At 41.2% G+C, this 24685-nt stretch overlaps 3 protein-coding genes across 13 annotated transcripts in view; 2 read left to right on the top strand and 1 right to left on the bottom strand.

Annotated features, from left to right (window-relative positions):
• Positions 1 to 2346: 2346 nt before the first annotated feature.
• Positions 2347 to 7394, top strand: pex13 (peroxisomal biogenesis factor 13). The gene is made up of 4 exons (XM_086046146.1): positions 2347 to 2513; positions 3540 to 4264; positions 4650 to 4772; positions 6717 to 7394. The coding sequence occupies exons 1-4, from the start codon at positions 2440 to 2442 to the stop codon at positions 7025 to 7027; spliced, it is 1233 nt and encodes a 410-aa protein (XP_085902272.1). The 5' UTR covers positions 2347 to 2439; the 3' UTR covers positions 7028 to 7394.
• Positions 7395 to 7989: 595 nt separating this feature from the next.
• On the top strand, positions 7990 to 18907 carry sanbr (SANT and BTB domain regulator of CSR). 6 transcript variants are annotated; one of them, XM_086044663.1, is made up of 21 exons: positions 7990 to 8136; positions 8568 to 8719; positions 8812 to 8977; positions 9441 to 9528; positions 9635 to 9861; positions 10020 to 10078; positions 11757 to 11917; positions 12130 to 12216; positions 12932 to 13042; positions 13170 to 13293; positions 13367 to 13519; positions 13670 to 13812; positions 14008 to 14098; positions 14186 to 14218; positions 14486 to 14585; positions 16622 to 16707; positions 16843 to 16871; positions 17232 to 17305; positions 17385 to 17473; positions 18070 to 18152; positions 18246 to 18907. In XM_086044663.1, exons 2-21 carry the CDS (start codon positions 8570 to 8572, stop codon positions 18289 to 18291), a joined length of 2100 nt encoding a protein of 699 aa, XP_085900789.1. In that variant the 5' UTR covers positions 7990 to 8136; positions 8568 to 8569; the 3' UTR covers positions 18292 to 18907. The 6 variants fall into 6 exon arrangements, 4 of the variants coding, with proteins under 4 accessions (XP_085900789.1, XP_085900790.1, XP_085900788.1 ...); XM_086044664.1 differs by lacking the exon at positions 14186 to 14218; XM_086044662.1 differs by having other exon boundaries at positions 14008 to 14218.
• Positions 17081 to 24685, bottom strand: part of xpo1b (exportin 1 (CRM1 homolog, yeast) b) — a 27255-nt gene continuing 19650 nt past the window's right edge. For all 6 annotated transcript variants that reach the window (XM_086044660.1, XM_086044656.1, XM_086044661.1 and 3 more), the window contains exons 20-25: positions 24354 to 24548; positions 24046 to 24214; positions 23672 to 23806; positions 22938 to 23097; positions 22766 to 22862; positions 17081 to 20221 (exon numbers count right to left, since the gene is read on the bottom strand). In XM_086044660.1, the coding sequence (XP_085900786.1) occupies positions 20075 to 20221; positions 22766 to 22862; positions 22938 to 23097; positions 23672 to 23806; positions 24046 to 24214; positions 24354 to 24548 (903 nt within the window). In that variant the 3' untranslated portion in view covers positions 17081 to 20074. The remainder of the gene's footprint in view (positions 20222 to 22765; positions 22863 to 22937; positions 23098 to 23671; positions 23807 to 24045; positions 24215 to 24353; positions 24549 to 24685) is intronic.

The following is a 24685-nucleotide window of genomic DNA, read 5'->3' as shown; positions in this document are numbered from 1 at the left end:
GTGACCACTTTGCATGAAAGGGTTAAGTTTTGTTTTTCATTGGTGTGTTTGAACAATTATAGAAAACTTTGAAAACAGTTCACACGTTTTAGTGCTTTAGTGAGCTACATCATGAGTGTATACAGTTAGAATGATGCCAGCTCAAAACAGCTGGGGAATGCCTTTTTTTTGCAAAATGGTGGGCTTGGGGTAGTTTGTGCCAAAGAACCTGGGTCAAGTTGTGCCAATGGCATAACTTCCTCCAATTAATGATTATTCGCTATATATTCTTTCTTGTATTTTGTTGTTATTCTTACATTTGATCACTAAACTGATGCACCATTCTTAATTTTAGACCAAAATTCATCATACCACACAGATACAAATGGAAGACAGACAGGGTTTTAACTACTCTTGAGGAATTGGAAAGAGCAGTGAAAGCGGTGCAACAGGGGAAGACCATACGTCAGGTTGGAAAGGAGAAGATGATCTGCAGGATGAACATAAAAAGATATATGGTTAAGAAAAAAATAGGCTTGGTGGTAGAGGGAGAAGGTGAGCACAAGTTCAAATTGCAATGCAGCACTAACAAGTGGTATGTCCAGTACAGTAGTAGGACGAATCTGTCAAGATATTCAGATGTAGATGCAGTTAGGTGCTCATTTTGGAATATTCAATTTGTTCTGACCATGTGTTCAGGTGGCGCTAGGTCTTTTGAATCAAATTGGCTTTTGATGATGTTAAAACTTAAACATTAAACAAGTACTTTTGTATAGAATTTGTCTTGCTTTTATATATTTTGTGAAATTAAAATGATCTTTTTTACTTCAGTTATCAACAGCACAATTTACCCTAGTGATTTATGACTTATGGCACAACCTACTGGGAGCAAGTTGTGCCACGAAACCACTTTTTTTCTAAAGCTATATTTGTCAAACAGTTTATTTAAGATCCAAAGCGATTGCTCCCACAACATCCTAAACTATATGTAGGCTACATATTTTAGTTGGAGACATTCCTATGATCCCCTTGCGTAAAAGGCACTTTAAGTAAAAATTGGCACTACTTACCCCTCTCTCCCCTATGTCACTGTTGCCCCACGTTCTTATTGAGATTAGATTTAAACCTCTATTAAGGCTTCCTCAATGTCACTCTGTATTAGCCGTGATAAAAAAAAAAATAACAACTGCATAGTCCAGCATGATTATTGTGCTGTTCTTCCTTGTACCAGCAGCAAAAGCAAAAAGGCAGCAGTATAGCAAAAGCAAAACAAAACAGACAAGATTCAAACAGTCAAACCTGGGTTGCTGGTCAATCCGCTCTACCAAGTGAGTGAAAGCCACATCAACATGCTGTTGTTGCTGTGCTGGTAGGTGGTGACACCAGCAAGACTAGCTGGTCACCAGCAATCAATCACCAGCTCCTGGCTGGGCCCCAGCAACATGCTGATTCTGCTAGGTGGCTATGACTCAGATTATAGAGCGGGTTGCCCAGTGACAAAAGCTTTGGCTGTTTGAATCCCATAATAACCCCTTAAAATATGACCACTTTATAAAATGACTGAAACCCAAAAGCAAATTAATTAGGCGGAGAAGTCAACAATTCATGCATAGCCTACATTTATCTACTTTTTCTCAATTTCAAATCTATAGCGATGTTGTACAAAGAATGGATCCTAAAAACTGTGATATTATTCAAATACTTTAGTGTATATTACCAATATCCTGATTGTGCAAGTTAATTGTATGCTCGTCTTGATGCTCCACTTTCTCAATAATTTCTCTGTCTGTCTATCCATCTATCTATCTATCTATCTATCTATCTATCTATCTATCTATCTATCTATCTATCTATCTATCTATCTATCTATCTATCTATCTATCTATCTATCTATCTATCTATCTATCTATCTATCTATCTATATCAGGTTAATCATATCTGTTTTTGTCGTGGCCATTAAATATTGTCCTACACAATAGCTCTCTCTGCTGGAAGAAATGTTGCAATGCATTTCATGTTATATTTTGCAGCACAGTAGGCCTACTAGTAAAGACTGCACAACAGAAGTATACAAGAGCAAATACAAGCAGAACAGAGCACCCCATGAAAAAGGAACGTCAGTTAGATCCGCATCAGTTTAATGCTTTAAACTGAAAATAATAGATGACTATTTTGCTAGGCACCTGTCCGTCATGAACCCGTACAATCCCAATCACGTTTTGCCCTCGAACTAAACTACAAATAACTCACTACTAGTACAAGGTGCGGAAATGAGACTACAAAGACGGACTACTGTACAGTACTACAAATACTAAAATACATCTCCCCCAAACGGTCTCGAATGCTAGATATAGACATTTACGAGGAGAACCCGAAGGCATCACGAGAGGCGTTCAGGAGCGTTCAGTCTAAAACAAGTTCGGGTTATTTTGACACAGCTGTCAAGGCATTTTCTGTGCGATGGACTCGCAACCGCCACCAAAGCCGTGGGAACGACGGATTCCCGGGACCATTACTACACCTGTAAATTACAGGTAAACGAATGGCTCACTTTCTAATATCGGGTTTGTTAGCTACATTTGTCGACGTAATCGTTGTACCCGGTCGCGTGTATGCTAACTTCATATGCTAAAATCCAAATCTAAATGTTCGATGGACAGTACGTAAAAGGTTAGGCGTCTATGAAAGCGTGGTTGTGTTCAACAAGTATTATATCACTTTTTTCTATACAATAACGTTTTGTCACTACCTGGAGACGTTGCAAGCATACGTCGTCGTATTGTTTAGCTAACTCAGTACAGCAGCCTAATACCGTGGCCTTCTTCTAAAGTGTTTGTGAAATGAAGATTCCCCATGACTCGATACTGCTCGCCTCTGTATTGTTTACATCATAAATATTTGTCAACAATATTCAATAACACGGTATTTATGTGTTCATAGTCTAATGTGTTTGCGGTTTAACTATTTTTGACTATACGTGCTTAATGTAATACAGGGGTGGAAAAAATACACACACTTAATAAGTACAAGTGGATACTTAAAAATTATTAAAAGTAGAAGTTCTCGAGCTCTTACTCAAATAAATGTTTAAAGAAGTTCACACTTTGAAATGTACTAAAGTGCAAAAGGGTAAAAATAATGTCAGTTATGTACAATTCCCATTTGATAATTTGGCTCAAAGAAAACAACTGTGTAAAGTTGTAGTACAGTTGAAGTAGTTTTTTATTCATTTAAATAACGCTTGGGGGATCACTTTCTGTATTGTGAACTGATGGCAAAAAAGCTAAATTAGGTAATGATAACTGATGGAGAAAAGCTAAATTAGATAATGATAACAAAGCATAAATCTCATACGTGTCTTTCAGATAAGAGAGAGTATTTTTTAAGCGAAGAAAGGAGCAGAAAGCACAGATGTCTGTATTTAAATGTATAGTAATGTTTAGAAGAATAAATTTCAAGTAATCTACCTGAAAAATCTACTAAATACAGTGATGAAGTATTTCTATTTCATTACTTCCCACCACTAAGCATACATATTTAAATCTATTATCACCAAACAGGTCTACAGACTTTGGACTTCCTGCAGGCCCCTCTATCGGCCCCTCTATTGGCCCTCCCATCCTGACCAGAGTTGCACCTCCACTGCCCCCACGTCCCGTGCAGCCGTCCTACCGCCCAGCTTACAGCTCCTTCACCTCCTCTTACAGCCCCTACGGGAGCTCCATCTACGGGGGCTACAGCCCCTACGGCGGTGGCTACAGCGGCGGCTATGGCGGTGGCTACGGCCTCGGAGGTTACAGCCGCTTCCCACACACAGAGGATGCCACCCCGAGCCGCTTTGTGCAGCATGCGGAGGAAAGCAGCCGCGGTGCTTTCCAGTCTATCGAAAGCATCGTCCAAGCCTTCTCCTCAGTTAGCATGATGCTAGACGCCACATTTTCAGCCGTCTATAACAGCTTTCGGGCTGTACTGGATGTGGCGAACCACCTGACACGGTTACGTGCGCATCTCACCAGGGTGTTGTCAGCATTTGCGCTGGTGCGCACTTTGAGATACCTCTACCGACGTTTACAGAGACTGCTTGGTCAGGCGTCCGCTGCTGAGGTTGAGGATTTATGGGCAGACAGTGCAAGTGATGCCCTGGCAGTACCCAGAGGCTCTGGAGCAGGAATGGACGATCAGACTGTTAAGTCGTGGCCAATCTTTCTGTTTTTTGCCGTGGTCCTGGGTGGACCCTACCTCATTTGGAAACTGCTGAGCTCTGCCACTGGCTCTGAAGATAGGGGTGAGATTTTTCTTTCATAAGAGGTTGCTTATTACATTTGACGGTACACACAAAGGAAATTTATTACATTTGACACACATTATGCGCTCTTATGGGGCAATTTTTGCAATGCTTGGGTACTTTTGATCAAATTCCGGTTAGTTTGTTTGTGCTTGAGAGAGGTGAGTCTAGACTGGACGTCTTTTACTAGTCAATGAAAGCCGTTTGAGCATTTATTCAATATTTTTGACATCCCGCTTTAAGTCCATGTACTAGTACGCTCATTGTCCACAACAGCAAGACAACAGAACAATAGTAGAACAACCAGGGAGAACTAATAGTGTGTGTCCTCCCCCCGCACTATCACTCACTTTATTTTAATGGGTATGATTGTGTTGTCTCGCAGCTACTAACTGGGCCAGTGGAGAGGATGACCATGTTGTGGCGAGAGCAGAGTACGACTTTTCAGCTTCATCCGAGGAGGAGATTTCTTTCCGGACTGGCGACATGCTCAACCTCGCACCGAAAGGTGAGGATAGGAAGGCCGGACAGAGTGTCTCGTCTTAACGAGTTAGCTTTCTTTGGCATTTTCAGTTTGGAAAGATCACATTTGAATAGAGTGCTTGAAAAAAACGTTTTATTTAGTGTGCTTTTTAGATTGAGAAATAGTGTAGGGTAAGTGTATTAAAAACAAACACGTACTCTTTTATTATTCATTTTCATGCCATTACAACTTGAAATATGGTCAGTTTTTAAGTTTTTCTAGTATCTTATAATCACAGAGAAAATAGGCGTAGGAAAACAAATCAGCATATAAACTTTTCTAGAATAATCTATTTGTATTTGTCAAGCAATTCATTCCAGAATGCTGGTCCACCACTGATTTCTTTGACTTCTAAAGAATTTTTCCAAAACAAAACCCAGCATTTAACTATCTCTATCACAAAAGATTAATTGCTTTACTGTTGGAATGCATATACAATCATATATAGGCCAGGCATGCCGTAATTTCCTTTGATATGCAATTTTGTTGTCCCCCCTACCAAAAAAAAATCCTAAATTTTCCCCCCATATTGTTATAAGGTTCGATTAAAAGAAAATAAGAAAAATTTTCGAATTTAATAGATGTTTACCAGTACCTAGCAGTTGTCAAAAAAGTATACTTAGATTCCAACATGATATTTATTGTCCAAAGTCACAAATGTATGCAATGTAAAATGTATATGTTATAATAAGTTGTTTGGCTGGCATTGTTGTGGATATTTAATGTCCTGATTCTGATCCGGTCGCAGAATTACAGCTAAATGAGAGCTTACTTATCTCATTATATAATATAATACAATACAATTTTATTTATATAGCGCATTTCATAACAGCTAGGCGTCTAACAAAGCACTTTACAATACAATAAATAAAACAAAAACAATAAAAGCCCGTGGTACATGTATTAATAAATATAAACATAAATAATATATAAAATATAAATAAATAAAGCCAATAATTGACATAAAACACCATATCCAAGTGACACCGGAAAAGCGCCGAAAAATTCAGGTCTGATCAAAAGCCAGAGAAAATAAATGTCTTCAACTGGGTTTCCACAATATTTGCGCCTTGAAACGTTACTGTGGGAGGGTGAGGGTGTGCAAGGTGGTCACTGCAACATAAAATGTGTATTTTGTTCCTCAAACGAACCCACTTAAAGACAAAACTGCAAAAACGCAGAGCTGCCAAATGTTACGGAATCACTTAGCGTTAAGCCCGTTACACATCAAGATTGTTCCCAATATTTAAAAATGAGTGGCCGCCACCAACAGAGGGCTTGTTTTGCATTCGGCTCTCTCTGTTTTGCTTTGGGGTTTTTTCTCCGTAATCCATTAGGGGCATTCTTGAGCCCTGGGCATCTTTATTTATATAGCGTATTTCCTACACAAGGTAATGTGCAGCAAAATGAGGCCATTTTGCCACTTGTTGTCACCTGAAAATGTCATAACAGTAACTAAGCGCTCAGATAACGACCAATCACAGCTCACCTGTTTTCTGTATTTGGTCATGTGATGTTCGCAAGCTGAGTCCTTGGCATTGTGATGTCATTTTCAGTTGACAGCAACTGTCAGTACAAGGCAAAATGGCTGCTCCCTGAGAATGATGAAAACGGATGGATTTTGCTGCTTAATTTATATTCCACAAACACAATATTGATCAGAATACTGTGTTTAGACAAGTGGGGCCGCTTGGACTATATTACTCTAAAGAACATTGTTGAGTTGACTAACTGAAACAATCAAAGTCCTATACAGTACTTGGAAAAAAATACTTTTTCGGTTACACTTGATTAAAATCTAGTAAACGGATGTAATTTCCTCCCCTCTTTGAAAATAGTTCAACACATTTTAATCATGTGATTATTTTTATTTGCGTGTGTGTGTATGTGTGTTTTAATATGTACCTCACTGTTTCTTGTCCTGTTCAGAGCAACAGCCCCGTGTGCGCGGCTGGCTGCTGGCCAGCCTGGATGGTCAGACGACAGGACTCATCCCTGCCAATTACGTCAAGGTCCTCGGCAAGAGGAGAGGCCACAAGCAGGCAGAGATGGAGCAGCGCGCCCAGGTGCAACAAGGGAACTTCCAGGAATCCCGGGCTGCCCTCGCCACAAATGTGAATCCTTCCTCCGAAGAGTTGTTGGAGTCTTTGTACAAAGAAACGCCAACTTCCACCACTGTGGGACTTTCAAATTCCAGTTCCAGCACAGTGGTTAACATACCGGAGAAAACTGACCTGTAAATCTTCTGCTTGTTTGAACATACTTGTATGCAAGTCTGTTTTTTTAATAACTCACTTTCACCGTTCAAGTGTAAGCGTTGACTGATTAGCAGTAAAAGTTGTTTGTGGAGATCTCTCATTAAGTGTCAACACACATCTTGTTTCTTCATAATTGTTTAGAACCAGAGTTCAAATTTTTAAGTTGCCATAAAATAATTTATATAAAGTTACAGTATTTATGTAATCCTGCTATCATGTTTAATCCAAAATCATCAGGCTTAAATTGTGTATGTTCATAATGAGAAGCAACTGATTTTGACCACCTCCCAAATACAAATATTGTAAATACATGATAAAAATATTTTGCCAAATAAATATTTTGAAAATACTAATTGTGTTCTTTGCCTATTTTAAACAACACATTGTTTCATTCTTTGTTCACATCATTAAGATCTAATGGCTTGAATGTAGGCATCTTAACTTCTATGACTTATTCAAATGAAGGTATCATAACTCTTTACCCGGCTTGAGGGAACTGGCAAGCCGTCGTTTCTTAGCAACGGGACGCTAGGCTTCCAGTTTCTGTTTACAACTGGAGCGAATAAAACAACTAAAGCGCCTTCAATATTTGCATGATTTTTGCCGAAAATTTGCTATTAAGATGGGTCATCCATTGACATGTTTCGTCAGTGCAAACTTGGTAAATATGGTTTACGTTTTGTGTACGTGTGAGGAGGAGGGGGGGGGGCGTGTGTGCGGGTGCAATTAATTTGAAAAAAGTTAATCGTTGTCACTTTGAGTAAGGTATTGTCAAAATTACCAACATTAAACTTCTGATACATGTTATATCTTTAAGTATATGTGCATGGTCGTTGATAATTTGAAAATCCACGTCTAAAACCATGACAATGACCTCTGCTTCTCAACTGCCGCTAAAATTACCGGAAATTACGAGGAGTCATTGAAGGCACCACATTGTGTCCAGCAAAGTTAGCTAGCATTACCAATGCCGTTATCCGCAGATAGGACGTCTCAGCATCAGCATCAGCATCACCGAGTCTCAATGACAAAACACACGTCGACCCAGTTTCCTGTATAAAGCTGCAAGAAAAATATCTCATTGACAGCAGGTAAGTATGTAACTGATGTTTTATTCGACTACTATTTTCTGTCTGCATTCATTTAGCGGAAAAATTGTCACTTTGTTATGGCATCATACAGTTGAGAGACTCGGCCTGTGTTAGCATCATCCTCCAACATCCGTGTAATGTAACGAAATAGACATTGCAAGCATGTCTACATATCCTTGTTGTTATCAAATGCTATTACTGTCACATACAAAAATAATAGAATGCCTAGAATGTGATGACAAGTGAGTCAATTCCTGTTACAGTATACATACGAAATCTTAATTTAATGATACTTGTCTGCATTAGTAGGGAGTGGATATCCCATCCAATAAATTCTTTAATGATAAAATTATTTTCCAGTGTTTAGATCAATCAAAATCATTGACTATAATGAAAATTGCAATGATGTAGCGATCTTGTATTCTTGTCAGAGATGAGTCGCTGCTCCTTGGACAACAACAACTTTCCCTACGACAACAATGTGCTGGTTTTGGACATGGTGCTGGGATCCCTCTGGGGACTGGCCCAGCCAATAGACTGGGATAGTGTGGCAAAGCTTGTTCCAAGCTTCACTCCCAAAGAGGTACATACAGTATAGAAACGGTCCAGTCACCTGTGATTGCCTGTCACAAGGCATCTAGTTTGTAATATAGAACTTCTTACTGGATCTTACAGTGCGCACTTCGCTTTGAGGAGCTGAAAAGTTCCGGAGGTCTTCCTCATTTGGATGACCAGTGCAATGCAGTCATGACAGAAGCGCCCTCGGATGGCGTGTCTACCATACTGGACACCGGTCAAGCAGCGGGGACAGGAAGTAATCACAGTGCCTGTAAAGCTACAGGTAATTTAGTTCCTAAAATGTCCTCTGCTTCTGGAATTCTTTACTTTGTTGAGTTTTGTTTATTCAAAACATCAGTACTGATATCTAACTATAACTATAACTGTCAGTAATACTTGTCATGCATTAAAATCAAATGTCAAGAATGGCTCAATAAATTCATAGACTTGCCCTATGCTAAGAGATACTAATAAATACTCCCTCCTGCTATGTTAGTGTCTTACTAAAGGGTTGCAGTTAGTGTCCCCACACTCATCCATTCAGTTTCTGTACTGCTGTTTTCATTAGGGATGAGGGTAACCTGGAGCCTATACCAGATGACTGCCTGTACACCCGACGTCTGCTGGGATAGCCTTCAGCTCTTGCGACTATAAACCTGATAAATGCTATACATAAAGGATAGATGGATGAAAAGGGAAATAATTAGTTCCAGAATAAAACATCTTTGTATTTTGTGTCCGTACAGGCCGCAAATCAACACTCTCAGGAAGTGTAGAAAAGAAAGACAAAAGAGTCTTGACTGAGGATGGTGACAAACCTCAAAAACCAAGAGAGTAAGTTTGCATCTTTCCTGTTTGCACAGTGCTGGCCGAACCACAGCAAACACTCCAACTTGTCTTAATGTGACATACAAAATGATGCAAAATTGTCCCCACGCAGTCCCAACATGATCATCCACGTGTGTGACGAGACCAAGAACCTGAAGCAGGATTTCACATGTCCCAGAGATCTTCTAGTCAAAGAGATGCGCTACTTTGCTGAGTATTTGTCTGTGGACTCGCAGAGATGGGAAGAAGTGGACATCTCTGTTCACTGCGACGTTCAAATCTTCGACTGGCTCATGAACTACGTCAGGAGGAACTCATCCAAGGACAAACCTCGGCTCGGTAAAATCCTGGAGCGAACTCTTACAGTGAACACATTCGGCTTGGGAGCGCCTGAGATGTGACTTGTGAACTGGCTTGACTTATTGTTGTGTTCGTGGGTCACTGGCTGTGGTATGTTATGTGTTGCTGGTTGGTCATATGGTGTTTGTCGGTTACAGAGCCCAGCAATGTGATCTCAATCCTGATCTCCTCCGAGTTCTTGAAGATGGACACGTTAGTAAGTGTGGTGATGTGTAATGTTGGCTTATTGGTGTTCATTTTAAGGCACCTTGTTTTTCTGATGTAATTACTAGAGAAGTCTCTCTGAAAGTTCGGAAGTCCTCTTTAAATGCCAGTACTGTATTGAAGAAATGAATGAAGTAGTTAGCCTAGCGGAGGCCTGTCTGGATTAGCTCCACTTCCCCTCATGTATGTCATGTTGTCGTTCTTTAGACCACAAACCGGTTGAGGCTGAATCAACTGCACCCCTGCCGGTTGTAACCAAGTAATGCATTCCATGAGGCCTCAATTGCTTTAATACATGATTATTCAACAGTCCTACGCGATCAGCCTAATTGGAAATGACCAGTGAATTCATTTTTATGCAGTCAACCCAACCCAAATTTCTTCCAGAATATGTTCTATGCAGGCCCGCTAGGCTAAATACAGCATTCTGAATAATATTGCGTTTGTGGAATATAAGAAAGCCACCCGTTTTAAGCTAGCTCAGGGGGCGGCCATTTTGTCACTTCTGTCGACTGAAGATGACCAATCATGGCCCATCCTCAGAAAACAGGTGAGCTGTGATTGGTTGTTATCCGCGCCCTGAGCAACTTTGATGTCATCTTCAGTCGACAGAAGTGAAAAAAATGGCCGCCCCCCGTAAGCTAGCTAAAAACGGGTGGCTTTCTTATATTCCACAAACGCAATATTATTCAGAATGCTGTATTTCAATTAGTGGGTATGCATAGAACATATTCTATAAAAAAAATATGTTTGGGTTGACTTCCACTTTAAGACTTTTACATTTAACCTAATAATATTTAATGAATACATTTTTCAGAATAAAAGAGGTCCTGCTGTTGCTTGGATGTAAAAAAATGTGCCTTATACTTTGTGGTGAACAATTACCAGTAGGCTGAACCTTGGACAAATTTTTAGCGCAAGTGAATTTTGAAGTGAATTTGTTGAATGGGTATCTGGAAATGACACAAGGAAGTAGAAAGCCACAATAGATATTAATGAAAATGTCACATTTTTGTCCCTATTCTTTGTTATTCATATCACTATCATTTTTGAGTACCGTTAAAGCTTCCTTTTTATATCATAACTTCTAATATTGTGTATGTACATCTATTACATTCTTAACACTACTGAGAAAGGGTATGACTCATTTTGGACTTGGAACATAAAATATAGTGAATGTAGTGAATGTATTTAAACAGAAATAATATATCTTAACACAGCAGCATGGGTCCAGACTGCCTGTGTTTAGTTTGCATGTTCCCTCCGTTCTTGTGTTGATTTATTCCAAGTACTCCATCTTCTCTCCACGTTCAAAAAACGTGCATGTTTGGTTCATTGGACTCATCCTTAGGTTGATTGTTTGTCTTCAGCATTCAGTATGTGGCCTGTGATTTGCTGGGGACCAGGTCAGCTGGGAAGGCTCCAGCTCACCCGCAACATTGATGAGGATGAGTCGTAGAAAATGGAGGGATAAATCCAAGCAAAATGTTCTGCATACTTTTGCCACACTCTTGTGTCATTTCCAGCCAGCAGATACCATTTCAACTGATTGAATTCACTGAAACTGAAAATTTGGTCATGATATAATTAGGGTACCTTTGCCATTGTACTGTATAGTGCAATGTAAGGAACAATTTCCTAAGAAGCATTACTCTTCCATTTCTGCACAGGTGGAGGAGTGTGTCCAGTACTGTCACAAACACATGAGCGCCATCGTGGCCACGCCCTGCAACATGAACTGCATCAACAGCAACTTGGTGTCACGGATCGCCGAGCTCTTTAACCACAACGAGGCAGACGACGTCAGGGATAAAAAAGATAAATTTAAGAGGTAAGAAAGTCTGGCACTGGATTACTGCACCTTACCACTCATGTCCCAAATCATCTGAGAATACACTTGCGATGTCATACATTACGTTCAGGGAGCATGTCACAGGTGTGTGTACTCTAATTGAGAGCTGACACAAAAGTGAGACTCAACTCGGAATGTGGCAGACACATAACACTGAAATGAATAACACTTTTCTCTTATTCTGCCCAAAGCAAATTGTTCCAAAAGAAGATTGAGCTTCTCTTCGACCCGAACTACAAGAACCGAGATTCCCCAAGAAATGCCTCAACCCTCTACAGGTCAAGACAGAAACATTTTCATTTTCATCCATCCAGTGGTGTTTATGCACAAGACATTTTTTGTAGCTGGTTGTGGAGTTTAACTCCGGGATAAACTCACTTCTGTTACAATAAGTGCCGTTTTTATGGAATTGAAAAAATGATTAGGTCAACATATTTTTTTCAAGAATATGTTCTATGCAAGCCCACTAGTTGAAATAATGGCAATATGATTAATACAAAATATGAGTTAAGCAGCAAAATCCACCCGTTTCTAGCCATCTCTGGGGGCAGCCATTTTGTCACTTCTGTCGACTTAAAATGACATCACAACTGATCAGGGCTCAGATAACGACTAACCATGATTGACCAGTTTTCTGAAGCTGAGCCGCGATTGGTCATTGCCTGAGCCTTGAGCAGTTGTGATGTCATTTTCAGCCGACTGAAGTGACAAAATGGCCGCCCCCTGAGATGGCAAAAAGCAGGTGGATTTTGCTGCTTAACTCATATTCTACAAACGCAATATTAATCAGAATGCCGTGTTTCAACTAGCGGGCCTGCTGGGAACATAAAAAATATGTTTATTCCTCAATATTAATCAGAACGCTGTGTTTAGACTAGTTGGGGACTGCCCAGAACATATTCTTGTAAAGAAAATTTTAGGGTTGACTTCCCTTTAACTGACCTCAGATACTGTCATTGGCACTCAGTAACGTTAGCTGTGTTACACATTCAGGTGCGGTCTTTGCTTGAAGATGCTGACTGAAGACACACAGAGGAAGATTTCTTGCGTGCCAGGCAAAATCAACATTGACTCTCATGGGGAGATTGTCTATACACACTCAAGGTATGACTTTGCGTCTTTTAGACTCAGCACTTAGACTTAGACTCCACCTCACTGTAACGTACCGCACACGGCCATTTGTGAATTCTGGACACATTATCACATGATCGTTGTGTGTGTGTTTGTGCAGACACAAGAACTGGGATGCCAATGAATATATCAGCAGACTGTATGAGGAGCTCAAATCATGGGTTCTGGTCTACTGGAGAATCTGGGGAACCATCAACTGTCTTACCTGCTCCCGTTGCCAGCAGGTTTGCATGGACAAGGAAAAACAACATCAAATTCGAAATTTGTTTTTTCTTCTAGTGATTGTGTTGTGTGTAGGAGTTTATATGTGCAGAGCTGACCCACTGCCGCTACCACCCAGAAAGTGTTCTGTACCCCAGCACAGGGGTGGACAAAAGCTGGAATGGCACAGGAATCTACCCCTGCTGCAAACAGACGGTACTGCGCTTTGACCCTACTGGTATGCCCAAGGTACACTACGTGCACGCACGCACACTCATGATCACACAAAGAAGAACATGTGATTCTGCCTCAGTGCTAGGATGCCTTCATGTCATTTCACTGTTGGCGCAAGTGCTTGTTTGGCTTGAACGTGCTGACCGATTCTTTCCGTACTTTCAGGGTTGTCGAATGCGAGACCACATTGTGAACGTGCCCAATGAGGAGGACTGTGATGAGGCCACCTCGGCTCACACCAGAGTCCTCAATGACCTCCTGCTGCACAGAGACGCCGTGTGTGTGTCTGATTCAACACCCGCCGATGGGTGGGTGTGTTCAACTTATGTCAGTCAAATTTTCAGTGGAATCTTTAGGATGGAATGTAGTCTGTTGAAGGAAGCTTGCCGACTTGAAATCTGTTTCTATTTTGAAACACTTTTTTTTCACAGTGTTAGACTGTGACCACCATTAAACCTGTTGACTGCATTTTTTTTGTGACAATGTGTGTGTGTGTGTGTCAGAGGTGAAGAGTGCCCAACCAATGTGGAGAAGGAATGTGATGTCCTCTTGGAACCAGCACTGCTCAGAACCTCAAGAGGAGACCTGAGCACTGTAAGTCTTTCTCGCCTTGTTCTCCTTTTCTTTCTTTTCTTTCTTTTCCCCCCATTTATGACTTCTGGTCCTTTCTCTTTTAACCAGTTTTCTCTTTTGAAAAACTGGACCCTGCAACTGGTAGGACTCCCTTTCTAAGTCTGTAAAAAATCTGGCAACACATCGATAAACTGCTGATTGCATTATTTTGTTCGTCTTAAATGTAGGTATGAAGGTATTGACTGAACAGTTTTTCACAAACCTTCAAGACAAATAGGAAAATAAGTCAACAGAACACAAGTTCTGTTGACTGGCAGTTTCAACTCTGGTCCAAGATGCTAACATGTCTGTCTGTGAAACACGAAAATACTCAGCAAAAAAAAAAACCTTACAATGTTGTCCTTCCAGAGGCAGCAGTCTCTCTTGTCAGAGGATGAGGAGTACACCACGGGGTCCGAAGTCACAGAGGATGAGGTGGGAGATGAAGAGGAGTTGTCCAAAAAGCAAGGTGAGACCGCTGCCTGGTGCCCAAACTGCAACATTGTGTGAGGCCCATCATGGATATCAGCTGGTTCAACCCGGGACCCTCATGTTCCCGTGGTCATTCATCGCAAGCCATTTTTCTAGACGCCAAACAAAGCGCTTTTAAAACATATCCACGACATCTCATGACTTGCACATTTTTATCAAGAAAATGAGTTCAGGTCAGTGGTAGTCAATCACGTTCTGAAATGTCCTCCAAATAGTTGAATCATCAAATTCTTACAAAATTGAGCAAACTTGCAATCGTCGCCATTTTCCCTTTAAATGCACATTAGCAAAACCGTTGCCAGACTACCTCAATTTTAAGGCCATGTTTCCATGGTAACACTCTTTGTTGTAGGCAAGTGTTAGTTTGTTAGAGCGCGCTGACCCGACTTGGTGCTGATGGAGCCGAGCAACTGTCGCGTGAAGAAGCCGCGAGCCTGGAGCCTGAACACGGCCACAGGAAATGTGTTGTTCTGTCATGCTAGTCTTCAGTGGCCTCATCCTCATCCTTAACATCTTCATGTTGGCAGGCACCTGAGTTTTGATTCCAACCTGACGCACTGACTTTTCCCCCATGACTCCCAACACTTGAGAAGCTCCCCAAACTTAAAATCAAGTGCCATGTTTGAATTATTCATAGAAACAATCCAAAGCAGGTTAGCCAGCTACGGTGGAACCTCAAAAGTGGAACGTAATCTGTTTCAGGATGCTTGGAGATCTCAAATTTGTATAACCGCCTTACAAGCTTAAAAAGAAATGAACCGTTGCTAATATTAATTACCATTAATATTATTGGAGTTTAGTTTAGCCGATCAGTGGCAGATACAGTAAATGAAGTGCAGACTAAGGAGCTATTTATAGCAGCTTGCCTGACCGATTCCTATCATTTCTATTTCAAGCGGGTACACTTACACACATGCCCTCTTCTTTTTAAAAAAATATTTAATTTCATATTGAGCGTTGCACAGTAGTCTATGTTAGTGATATGTAGTGGCGTGTATCTCTTTATTCATTTTCACATATTAATGCAGTTCATGTCCTCAGCATGTGAAATTACATACTCCTTTTTTGGTATGATCTTGGATATTTAAATTGGCTTTACCGCTCCCTTTCTTGACAGTGTGCTTCGAAAAGTAGTTTGCACATGTCATTAAGTGTATTTATACTCAAAAGCATGACATGTATATGTATTCGGTGGCTTTTCTTTGTCTAATAAATGCACCCTTTTTCTACTACAAAGTGTCACAAAAAAGAGAAAAGATGAGAGATGATCTAAATTTAAATCTAAATCTTATCTAAATTTAAAAGTAGAAGCGATGATGTAATGTACACACATACATACACGCACACGTGCATGGCACACATGCACGCACACACACCTAAATACTACTACAACTAAATACTTTGTAAAGTTTGTCAAATATAGTGAATATTTGTGAACACATTTTGCTATCGAAAGCACGTTTTCTTTGTTGCTGTTGGTATTTTATGGAAGAAAGGGACTGTTCAGACGATTGAGGCATCACAAAAGCATGAAAATGATCAAAAATGATCAAAGTAACTGTTGCGATAAAATCTATCGTTTCACAAAAAGCTTGTTTTCTGCCAAAAAATTGGTGATTTGGGCAAAACCAACCCACAGTCTACTGCTGATTACTAAAACATGGAATAAGGTAGTATTTTTGTGTGATGAAAGAAGAGACTCTCATGTTTCGTTTTGTAGTTGCTGTGTTTACATGGTCATAAAACACAATATTCTTTAAGCCTTAAAAGATCAGTCCGAATGCTCTAGATTGGCTGATTGGCTCAGTCCAGTCGGTTCCCTCTTTTTATTTTTTTTAATTGGCTGGCATTGAAAGAGTTAACTATTTACAGATTGAGGATAAGCGGTTTGGAAAATGAATACATGAATGTAAAATGTCTACTGTGCATAGACGCTTCCCATTTCTTTCCTTGACCAGCAGATGGTGTCAGACGTCCCTGTAAGTATCTGGTCATGCTCTTGTTTGTCTGCAGCTGCCAAGAAGGCCAAGAAGAACAACAGAATTCTTAAAAAACAAATGTCCTCGCCAAACCTCCAGCGAAAAGTCAAACCGGACAAGGTGAGTCACCGTTTGGATACACATTATGATCGTGACTATAATGCTTCAAAGTATGATTTCCTCTAAAAGACAATACCTGCCACTTTTGCCATTTCAAACTTGTGTTGATTTGCAAATGTCATTTTCTTGCTACAGCCGCCGTCCAGAGACAACACTCCTTTCATGTGAGTTCATCTACGGAAACAATGACTTATTATTAGAATGTTGTAGAATGTAGTAATTACTGCATACATTGTCTACTACTGTATGTACTCTGTTATTGGCGGGCGACCAGTTCAGGGTGTAACCTCTCACCTCAAAGTCAGATGGGATTGGCTCCAGTGCAACCTTGAACATAATGTGGACAAGCACTCAAGAAAATAGATGGAAGGAATTCTGCAATTAAACCACTGCTCTTTATTAAGTATAAAATATTTATTTAGTGAGAAAATTGACATTCCTTACACCCTTGAACAGGGGGCTTTAACTCCACTAGATACTTTTGGTTGATAACTAAGTGATCACTTGTTATTTGCGTGCTGTAGAGTGAGCGTTCAGAAAAGCAAGTGGGATAGTTCTCGCTCCATGCGGTACAACCAGGATGCTCAGAGAGAAGAAGGTAAACACACTTTGTGGAACTCTCAGCTCTTGCGGTCAAGTACGTTTACATTACAACACCTTATTTGTTTTCTAAACAGACCAGCGTCGCATGGCCGAGATCATCGACTACCTCACCAAGATGCGCTTTGGAGACCAGGAGCAAAACAGATCCAAGGACACAAAAGAGGTGTGTGTCCGGTAGTATGTTGCAATGCATGCCACATTTATTGGGTGTGTGTGTGGGGCTGCAGCTAACGAATATTTGGGTATGCGGATAGCCAACTGAAAATTTTATTGAATAATCAGGTATTTGGATACAAATTTAAAAAATTATAAAATAAAGAATTTATTTACTGGCTAAAGGATATTATGAAAACAGAAGACCAAAAAAAAAAGAATTTCCACTTTATTATGAATGACCAACTGACAAAATGTGCAGGATAGTCATTTTCATCTATTAAAACACCTTTGAAAAGTAATCAGATGTATATCGCCGGCCACTTGAGTACGGCTGCTGCTAAACGAACTTCGAAATAAAAGGCATTGATGTTGATATATTTGGTAAGGTAAGGCTTATTTTGAAGTTGGCGGCATGTTACTGTCTTGTATAGCATGAACAATTGTTGCTGCGGTGATTGACTTGTTCTTTCTGAAAGTTGTACACGTTAATAAGCGGGTGCTTGAGGCGGGGGGAAAAAAAAAGGTCTTGATCTTTTTTCTTTTCTTTTTAACCGAATTACTCGAGAACTCGCTTCAGCCATATCTGTGTGTGTGCCATTGCAGCCAGCAGGGGGAATCTACTCCAGACTGGAAGCGCAATTCAAGAGTGCCACTCAAAGCAGACACACCTTTGACAAGACACCAAGGTGGGCTGGATAGTAAACCCCTGCTTAGCTGAAAATCATCAAACGAAACGAAAACATTGATCAATTATCCATTTCTTTGTGTCCCCTCGTTAGGCCTAAATTACGCTATGCGCAGATCCGGACACACATAGAGAAGTGATGGCGGAGACTGTACAGTAACCTAATATGTGCTCCAGGCATGTCTGCTTGCTCCGTGGCCATTCATCGACCCCACCGCCATTACCCCTCCCATCGCGTTTCACGCTGAGCGGCCATCGAGCGGCCCCTTCTGCTAAACTCAGGTGACGGTTTAAAGGATCAGCACACTCTGCAGTTTGTTTGTGCAGCTGCGCGCAGTCCTTGAAAAACAAGGAGCTCCCTGGACCTGGCTGAGCTCGGAGGAAGCGCCGCTCCAACTGGTTGCACTTCTCAAGTGTTTCTGGAGGATTTATTTTTGGACCACAGACAAGTGGGTATGGGGGAAGGAGCTACAAAAATGACATGAGAGCATATCATAGTGTGCACTAAGAAAACAGTTTCCGGTTTGACCTGTGCTCCACAACAGCCAGAGCCTTGAGCATGAAGCAAAAGTGTGTGCGTGTGCGTGCGTGTATGGGCCCTGTGACTCCCATCTTCATCACTTGCAACCTTTCAGTTACCACAATCCTTGTGTAATAAAAAGCAAGTCTGTAGTATTTGTGATTGTTGACCAATCTAGGAATGGTTGCTATATATTAGATTGCTTTTAACAAATAAAACAGTAACAGAACACTGAATCATCAATGTCGTTTTTTTTTTTTATATAACTCAATGCAGCCAGTAAAAAGAAAGAAAACACACTTGTAAAACTCTAAACTTTTTAATCAATTCAAAAAATTCACAACAAATGTAACACCTTGAGAAGGGATATTTGCCATTAGAGACGGGGTACTTATTAGGAATTTATACATTCTTGAGCCTAATTGTTTATTTGGACAGAACTCAACGCGTACGAATGAAAAATGCAAAAATACAAAATTAAATGTAAACCCGATTTATTATTTGTCATTTTGCTCTAAATGTAGTGTCTTGAAGCACTACTGCATGGTAAACAATCTAAATGAGCACAACTGAACACGTTGAAAGCCATCAACCAAGAAACCATAAATACCTCTTCCACTTCTTTAAAACGTCCCATTCATGGAGGCTCACGAATGAGCAACGATCCTCTTAGAGGAAAACAAAAGCCTGATGTCGACTACGCGACAATACCCACACACGCGCGCGCGCGCACACACACCAAATGAAATAATAGAATAAGAGGAAAAAAAATGTTCCCATGGTATTAAAGATGCTATACAATTGGGATGATATGCACATTGTTGCGTTCCTTACAAAAGTGTTCAAACAACTTAGTCAGGTGCCGCACAACTCACGATGAAAAGATGCTGACATCTTTTAAGCCTTCATTCATTAGCCGTTCCATTCATTCTCCCACCAAGCGGTGTATGTGCCTCTAAAAGACCTTCCAACTCTACGAGTCTTGATGCCGATCAACAACAAAAACCTCTCTCACTGTATATAAATATATATATTTCATCACATATATATATTTATATTTCAACAAATATATGGGGAGGAGGGAGTAAGGGAAGTGGAAGAAACAACAAAAACAAGATGGTTGACTTGTTCATGCAGTTCAGCGGCAAGCCGGACTGATCAAACGCAAGTTGTGGAAAGAGATTAGAGGAAAAAAGTCCATACAAAACGTAGATTATGCAAAAAGGGCCACGGTTCATTTACATGTTATTGGCGTTGTTTTGCACGACCAGCATCCAGTCCGCGGAGGGGGCGGAGTCTCCCGTCAGTCATCACGCTGAAGTGCCTCTCTTGGCTTTTGTTGTCTTTGCTGCGGTTAGTTGAGTTAGTAGGACAGTTTGATGTGGCGGCCGAGCGAGCGCGGCTCAGTCGCACATCTCCTCTGGGATCTCGTGCGGGTTTAGGATGCCTGGAACCGACATTTGGATTTTGTGTTTCTCTTCCTGAGCCTGACGAAGCGACGCTTCCCTCTCCTCCAGGAACAGGTCCGTCGTGTCCTCGCCGGCAAACTCCTGCGGAGCCACACACCAGCCGGTTACGCCGCCGACTCGCAACTCTTACTGATTTTAAATCATGTGACCCTTACTCGATCAAGTTGTTACTTGTTAGTCACTGTATTTCTTAAATTTCAACAAAGAGAAAACAGAAGTTGTGGTGTTGTACATTCCACCCTGTTGTCCTGGGCCCCCTGCCATCTTATCTAAAGCCAACAGTCTCGAATCTGGGTTTTAAATTGGACAGTGATTTTTGGGGGGGGGTTAGCAAATCAGTGCCGTTGTTAAATCCAGCATCGTTCATTTTAGCCAGCTGACTAAATTGAAGCTCTTCCTTTCTCAACAGCTAGATTACTGTAATGCACTTCATTTTGGAGTCAGCCAGTCTTCCCTCAAGCGTCTCCAGTTGGTCCAAAACGCTGCTGCTCGTCTCCTAACTGGAGCACATAACTAATTCTGGCTTCCCAGTATATTTTAGAGTTCATTTTAAGATACTTCTACTTGTTTTGAAATCTTTAAATGGCCTCCCGAGCTCCTCCACCCCTACCGCACCTGCCCGGAGCCTCGGGTCTGTGGACCAGACACTACACGAGGCGCTGAGGACTAAGCGGAGCCTCAGAGGGAATCCGGCCTTTTCTGTTCTGTTAAATGTGAAGCAAGCCCCCTCTTTGTTTATTTTTAAAACTCGTTTGAAGACGCATTTGTATTCTTGAGCTTTCCAACCAACATGAGACTGGCACTGTTCTACAATTTTTATGTCTACTGTGTATGTGTTAGTATCATTAATTTGTGTTTTAATTTGACTGCTTTCACTGTATTTGTTGATGTATTATTGTTGGATATTGTAAAGTGCTTTGTTACAGCTGCAGCTGTTGTGAAGCACACTATAAATAACGTATCATATTTATTTTAATACAGATTAATTTATGGCTTGTGTTTTAAAAAAAAAAACATATGTGAAGAAGACCATATTAAAGTACAATGGCAATATTGAGGACAAAAAAAAAATCTCCGTATCAAATTATTTTTTCACAATTGTTCAGCGGTGCTAGAGAGTCCACAAGGTGGAATTAAAGCACTTTTTAAAATCTATAATAAGAATAGCAGAGGTGGGCATTCCTTCCCTGGGATGGAAATGTCCTGGATGGACACCCATTTTGTGAACGGTTGGATGGAGGTCTAGAACGCTTAAAAAGGACGGGCTAAGCAAGGACGGAGGTAGATTTTTGTCCGTCTCTAACTGGGTCAAGTACCGGATGACTTGTGTTCTTTTAAAATGACTGCCTGCTAAAAAAAACTGCCTGCTAAGCCTGCACAACACTGGAGTGCTCTTTTTCATATGCGTTCCCTCCCTGCAGCATTGTACTACCAGGCATAGTCTGCCGCCCATTTCACCAGTGAGGGGGGGAAAAAAAAAAACAAAAAAAAAAACACTGAAAGCTATGACTTTGAAGTGGAAGTCGTTCGTTCTGCTCCTAAAATGACATTGCCTTATTTTACAATAATTATTTTTTATTGCAAAATAACTACGGATGCCAAATGTGATAATATGAACCTCACGACACAATTTTTATGATATTATGGAGAGGTTGGCGATATATAATAAGCTCACGATATTGTAAAAAAAGAGCTCATGTTAAAAAAAACATCACAATATTTTGTTTTTGTACATAATTACAGCAGTCACAAAGAAATAGGCTTGGCCAGTCATTCACCAAATTAAACTGCATTAATAAACTAACCACCAGAGGGTGCTGGAACTGCACAAATGGAAAACAACTTTGGCTTTGAACAATTCCACCTGTCATTTTTACCTGATTTGCTGATACTAATGACAACGACGATATACTGTGGCAATTTTAGTATCTCAATATTGTGACATTCCGAGAAATAACGCAAAAAATAGTGAAAACGTGCAACAAAACCCAATAGTATTGCATTATAAATTAACGCAATCTGAAACATTCTCGTGAAATATTCTCCTCTGGTTTACTCCGGTCCGCATCGTCATCTTCATCATCACATCACGACGGTGGTTGCTGGCAGCTAAAAAGCTGTCTTAGTTAAACAGTTGAGAGCAATTCAATCTACCCACGATACTCCCAGCCGGTAAGTGAATGTGCACAGGAAATGAGCCAACTAATGAGCTTGAAATAATGTCATGCACGGACGTTTGGACATTTTGTTTTTTGTTAGCAGGAGGTGCGTGGACCAACGGAAGCGCTTTGAACGGACGAATACGGACGGGGTCACAGGATGATAATTTTTATGAATAAGGATGGATGGTCGAGGATGGAAGGGTGCTACCCAGGTCACGGACGGAGGACGGACCGGCAAAAAAAAGCTAAAGTGCCCAGCTCTGAAGAATGAATAGTGTGCCTTTACTGTTGTGTGGAGCAGATTAGGGGTTGAACGACCTACGGTGATGATCGCCAGGTCGACTTTGTTGATTTGACAAAAGACATCATTCAGATCTTTTTTTTTTCTGGTTGTCAGTGCTTCCTATGCACACGCTGTCTTACTCACTCCCCCATTCATCCTCATCCTTGCACAGGTTCTTACCTTAATCTGGACGAGGAAGTCCCGAAGGTGCTCCTTGAAAGCAGGAATGTCCTGGTTGAGGCTGAACAGTCCGGTTACAAACACCTTCACCTGAGCACTACGGAGAACACGCAGGTGACATTAGATGGGGGAGGCAGAGCAGCGGGTGGGCTGCGCTTGCGTGCGGACTTACTCCTGCAGGTGAGGGAAGGCCGTCTTGAGCAGGTTGGCCACGTACTCCTGAATGAACACCTGGTTGTTGGCGGGAGAGGCGGGGTTCAGTGCAGTGGTGATCTTGCCCTCCTCCACTAGGTTGAACATGTAGGCCAGGATGGAAGCGTGCATGGTCAGACCTGAGGAGACATATCCAAATAAATAAATAAAGAAGACACCAAATGTCAGCAACAGACTCGAGACCAAATGGTATGACAATTACGCGACACAATCAGCATGACCAAATTGGTCGAAATTAGGATATTGTCGCTGTCCTGTGAAAAACACTTGTGTCCATTTTTTTTTAATTTTCTTATTTTTACATGAATAGTGTTTCCGCATTACAGACATGTCCAATTTTGGAAAAATGTTTCATTTTCATGTTAATGCGATAGGTTTTTTTCGCAGGACAGCGACGATATATTAAAGTAACATAAATGTTTGATTCTGAATCCCCAACAATATGCAGTTACAAACGGCAAGTACCGTACTTCTTGTTATTGGAAATTGTCAAATTGGGGACTTTCCCCACAAAAAGCACATGAAATGACTAAGATGACAGGGATGTATTTAATAGTTTCAGTTATGAAATACATATTTGGAAGAACATCTGTCACATGTTTTCCTATCAAGCTAAATGCAGTTTTCACATCAATTAAAATTCGAAAGGGTAATACTAACCGAAACATGATCCCAATTTATCGGCAAACTCACCGGCAGTGTGAGATGTGTCGGTGACCACAGAGAAGATGTGTTGCAGGATATCACAGAAATACGTCTGGTAAAAGCTCTGAGCTGCGGCTTCCTCCTGGGCTACGTTCTGAAGCATTGTGTAGAGAATCTGCAGACCTGATCAGCCGAGAAAAAAAACAAAAACAGCACAGCGCACATTAAAAAGCCACTCGGCGCAAGGTGAGGGAGATGCTTCTTGATGCTAAACAAAGTATCCACATTGTCGTCCTTTGAAACTGAACTGAACTGTTACGGTCTGTTGTCTCAATGTGCCCCCATAAGTGAGTGCGCTATCATCATGCGGCATTCTTGCCTGGTGACATTTTCACAGGCAAAGTAGGGCTCAGGGTCCTCACCGGTGTCAGCAACATTCCTCATGGTGTGTTTGAAGGCCCAGATGATGGAATCCAGCACCAGTTTGAACTGGGCTGGGGGGATGGCGAGGAACGCAGGGAAGCAGTGCGAATTGACAGCTTGCAGCAGGTAGAAGAAGTGAGTTCGGTGCTCGGGATACTCTTCAAAGTTCTGGTGGGGGGGCACAACGAGGGGGAAAAAAAAAAAAAAACGCTCAAGGCTTCATACATGTGCTTCATTTATTCAAGGACTGGCTGTTTCCAAATATCTCTTAATATAGTGATATGAAACGTCCCGAGTCCATCCATACCTTGTTGATCATGTTTAGAGTGCACTCGAAGACGGCGTCAAAGATTTGTGGTATCTCAGTGGTAATGTGTCCCCCCAGCTTGTTGACAATAGTCGCCATGGTGCTCAGAACCTCGGGCTCGCGAGCAGCGGGGACGTTGCGTTGGTAGTCGATGAGGACGGCGTCCAACAGTGGGGGGACAAAATTCTCCCCGACCTGCAATGGACAGGATGGGTCAGCCCGCCGGCCAGAGGTTGAAAATGAGGCAGCAAGAACATCAAGATCAATCAATCACCAGAGTCGCCTATCAACCCACAACGTGTTTAAAGAAAAAAAATAATAATCAAAAGCCT

Source organism: Filicampus tigris, chromosome 11, assembly GCF_054856515.1.
Source record: "Filicampus tigris isolate MCC_2025a chromosome 11, RoL_Ftig_1.0, whole genome shotgun sequence".
Taxonomy (NCBI): domain Eukaryota; kingdom Metazoa; phylum Chordata; class Actinopteri; order Syngnathiformes; family Syngnathidae; genus Filicampus; species Filicampus tigris.
Note: the sequence above shows the minus strand (reverse complement) of the source record. Positions and strands in the feature narration are given on the sequence as shown.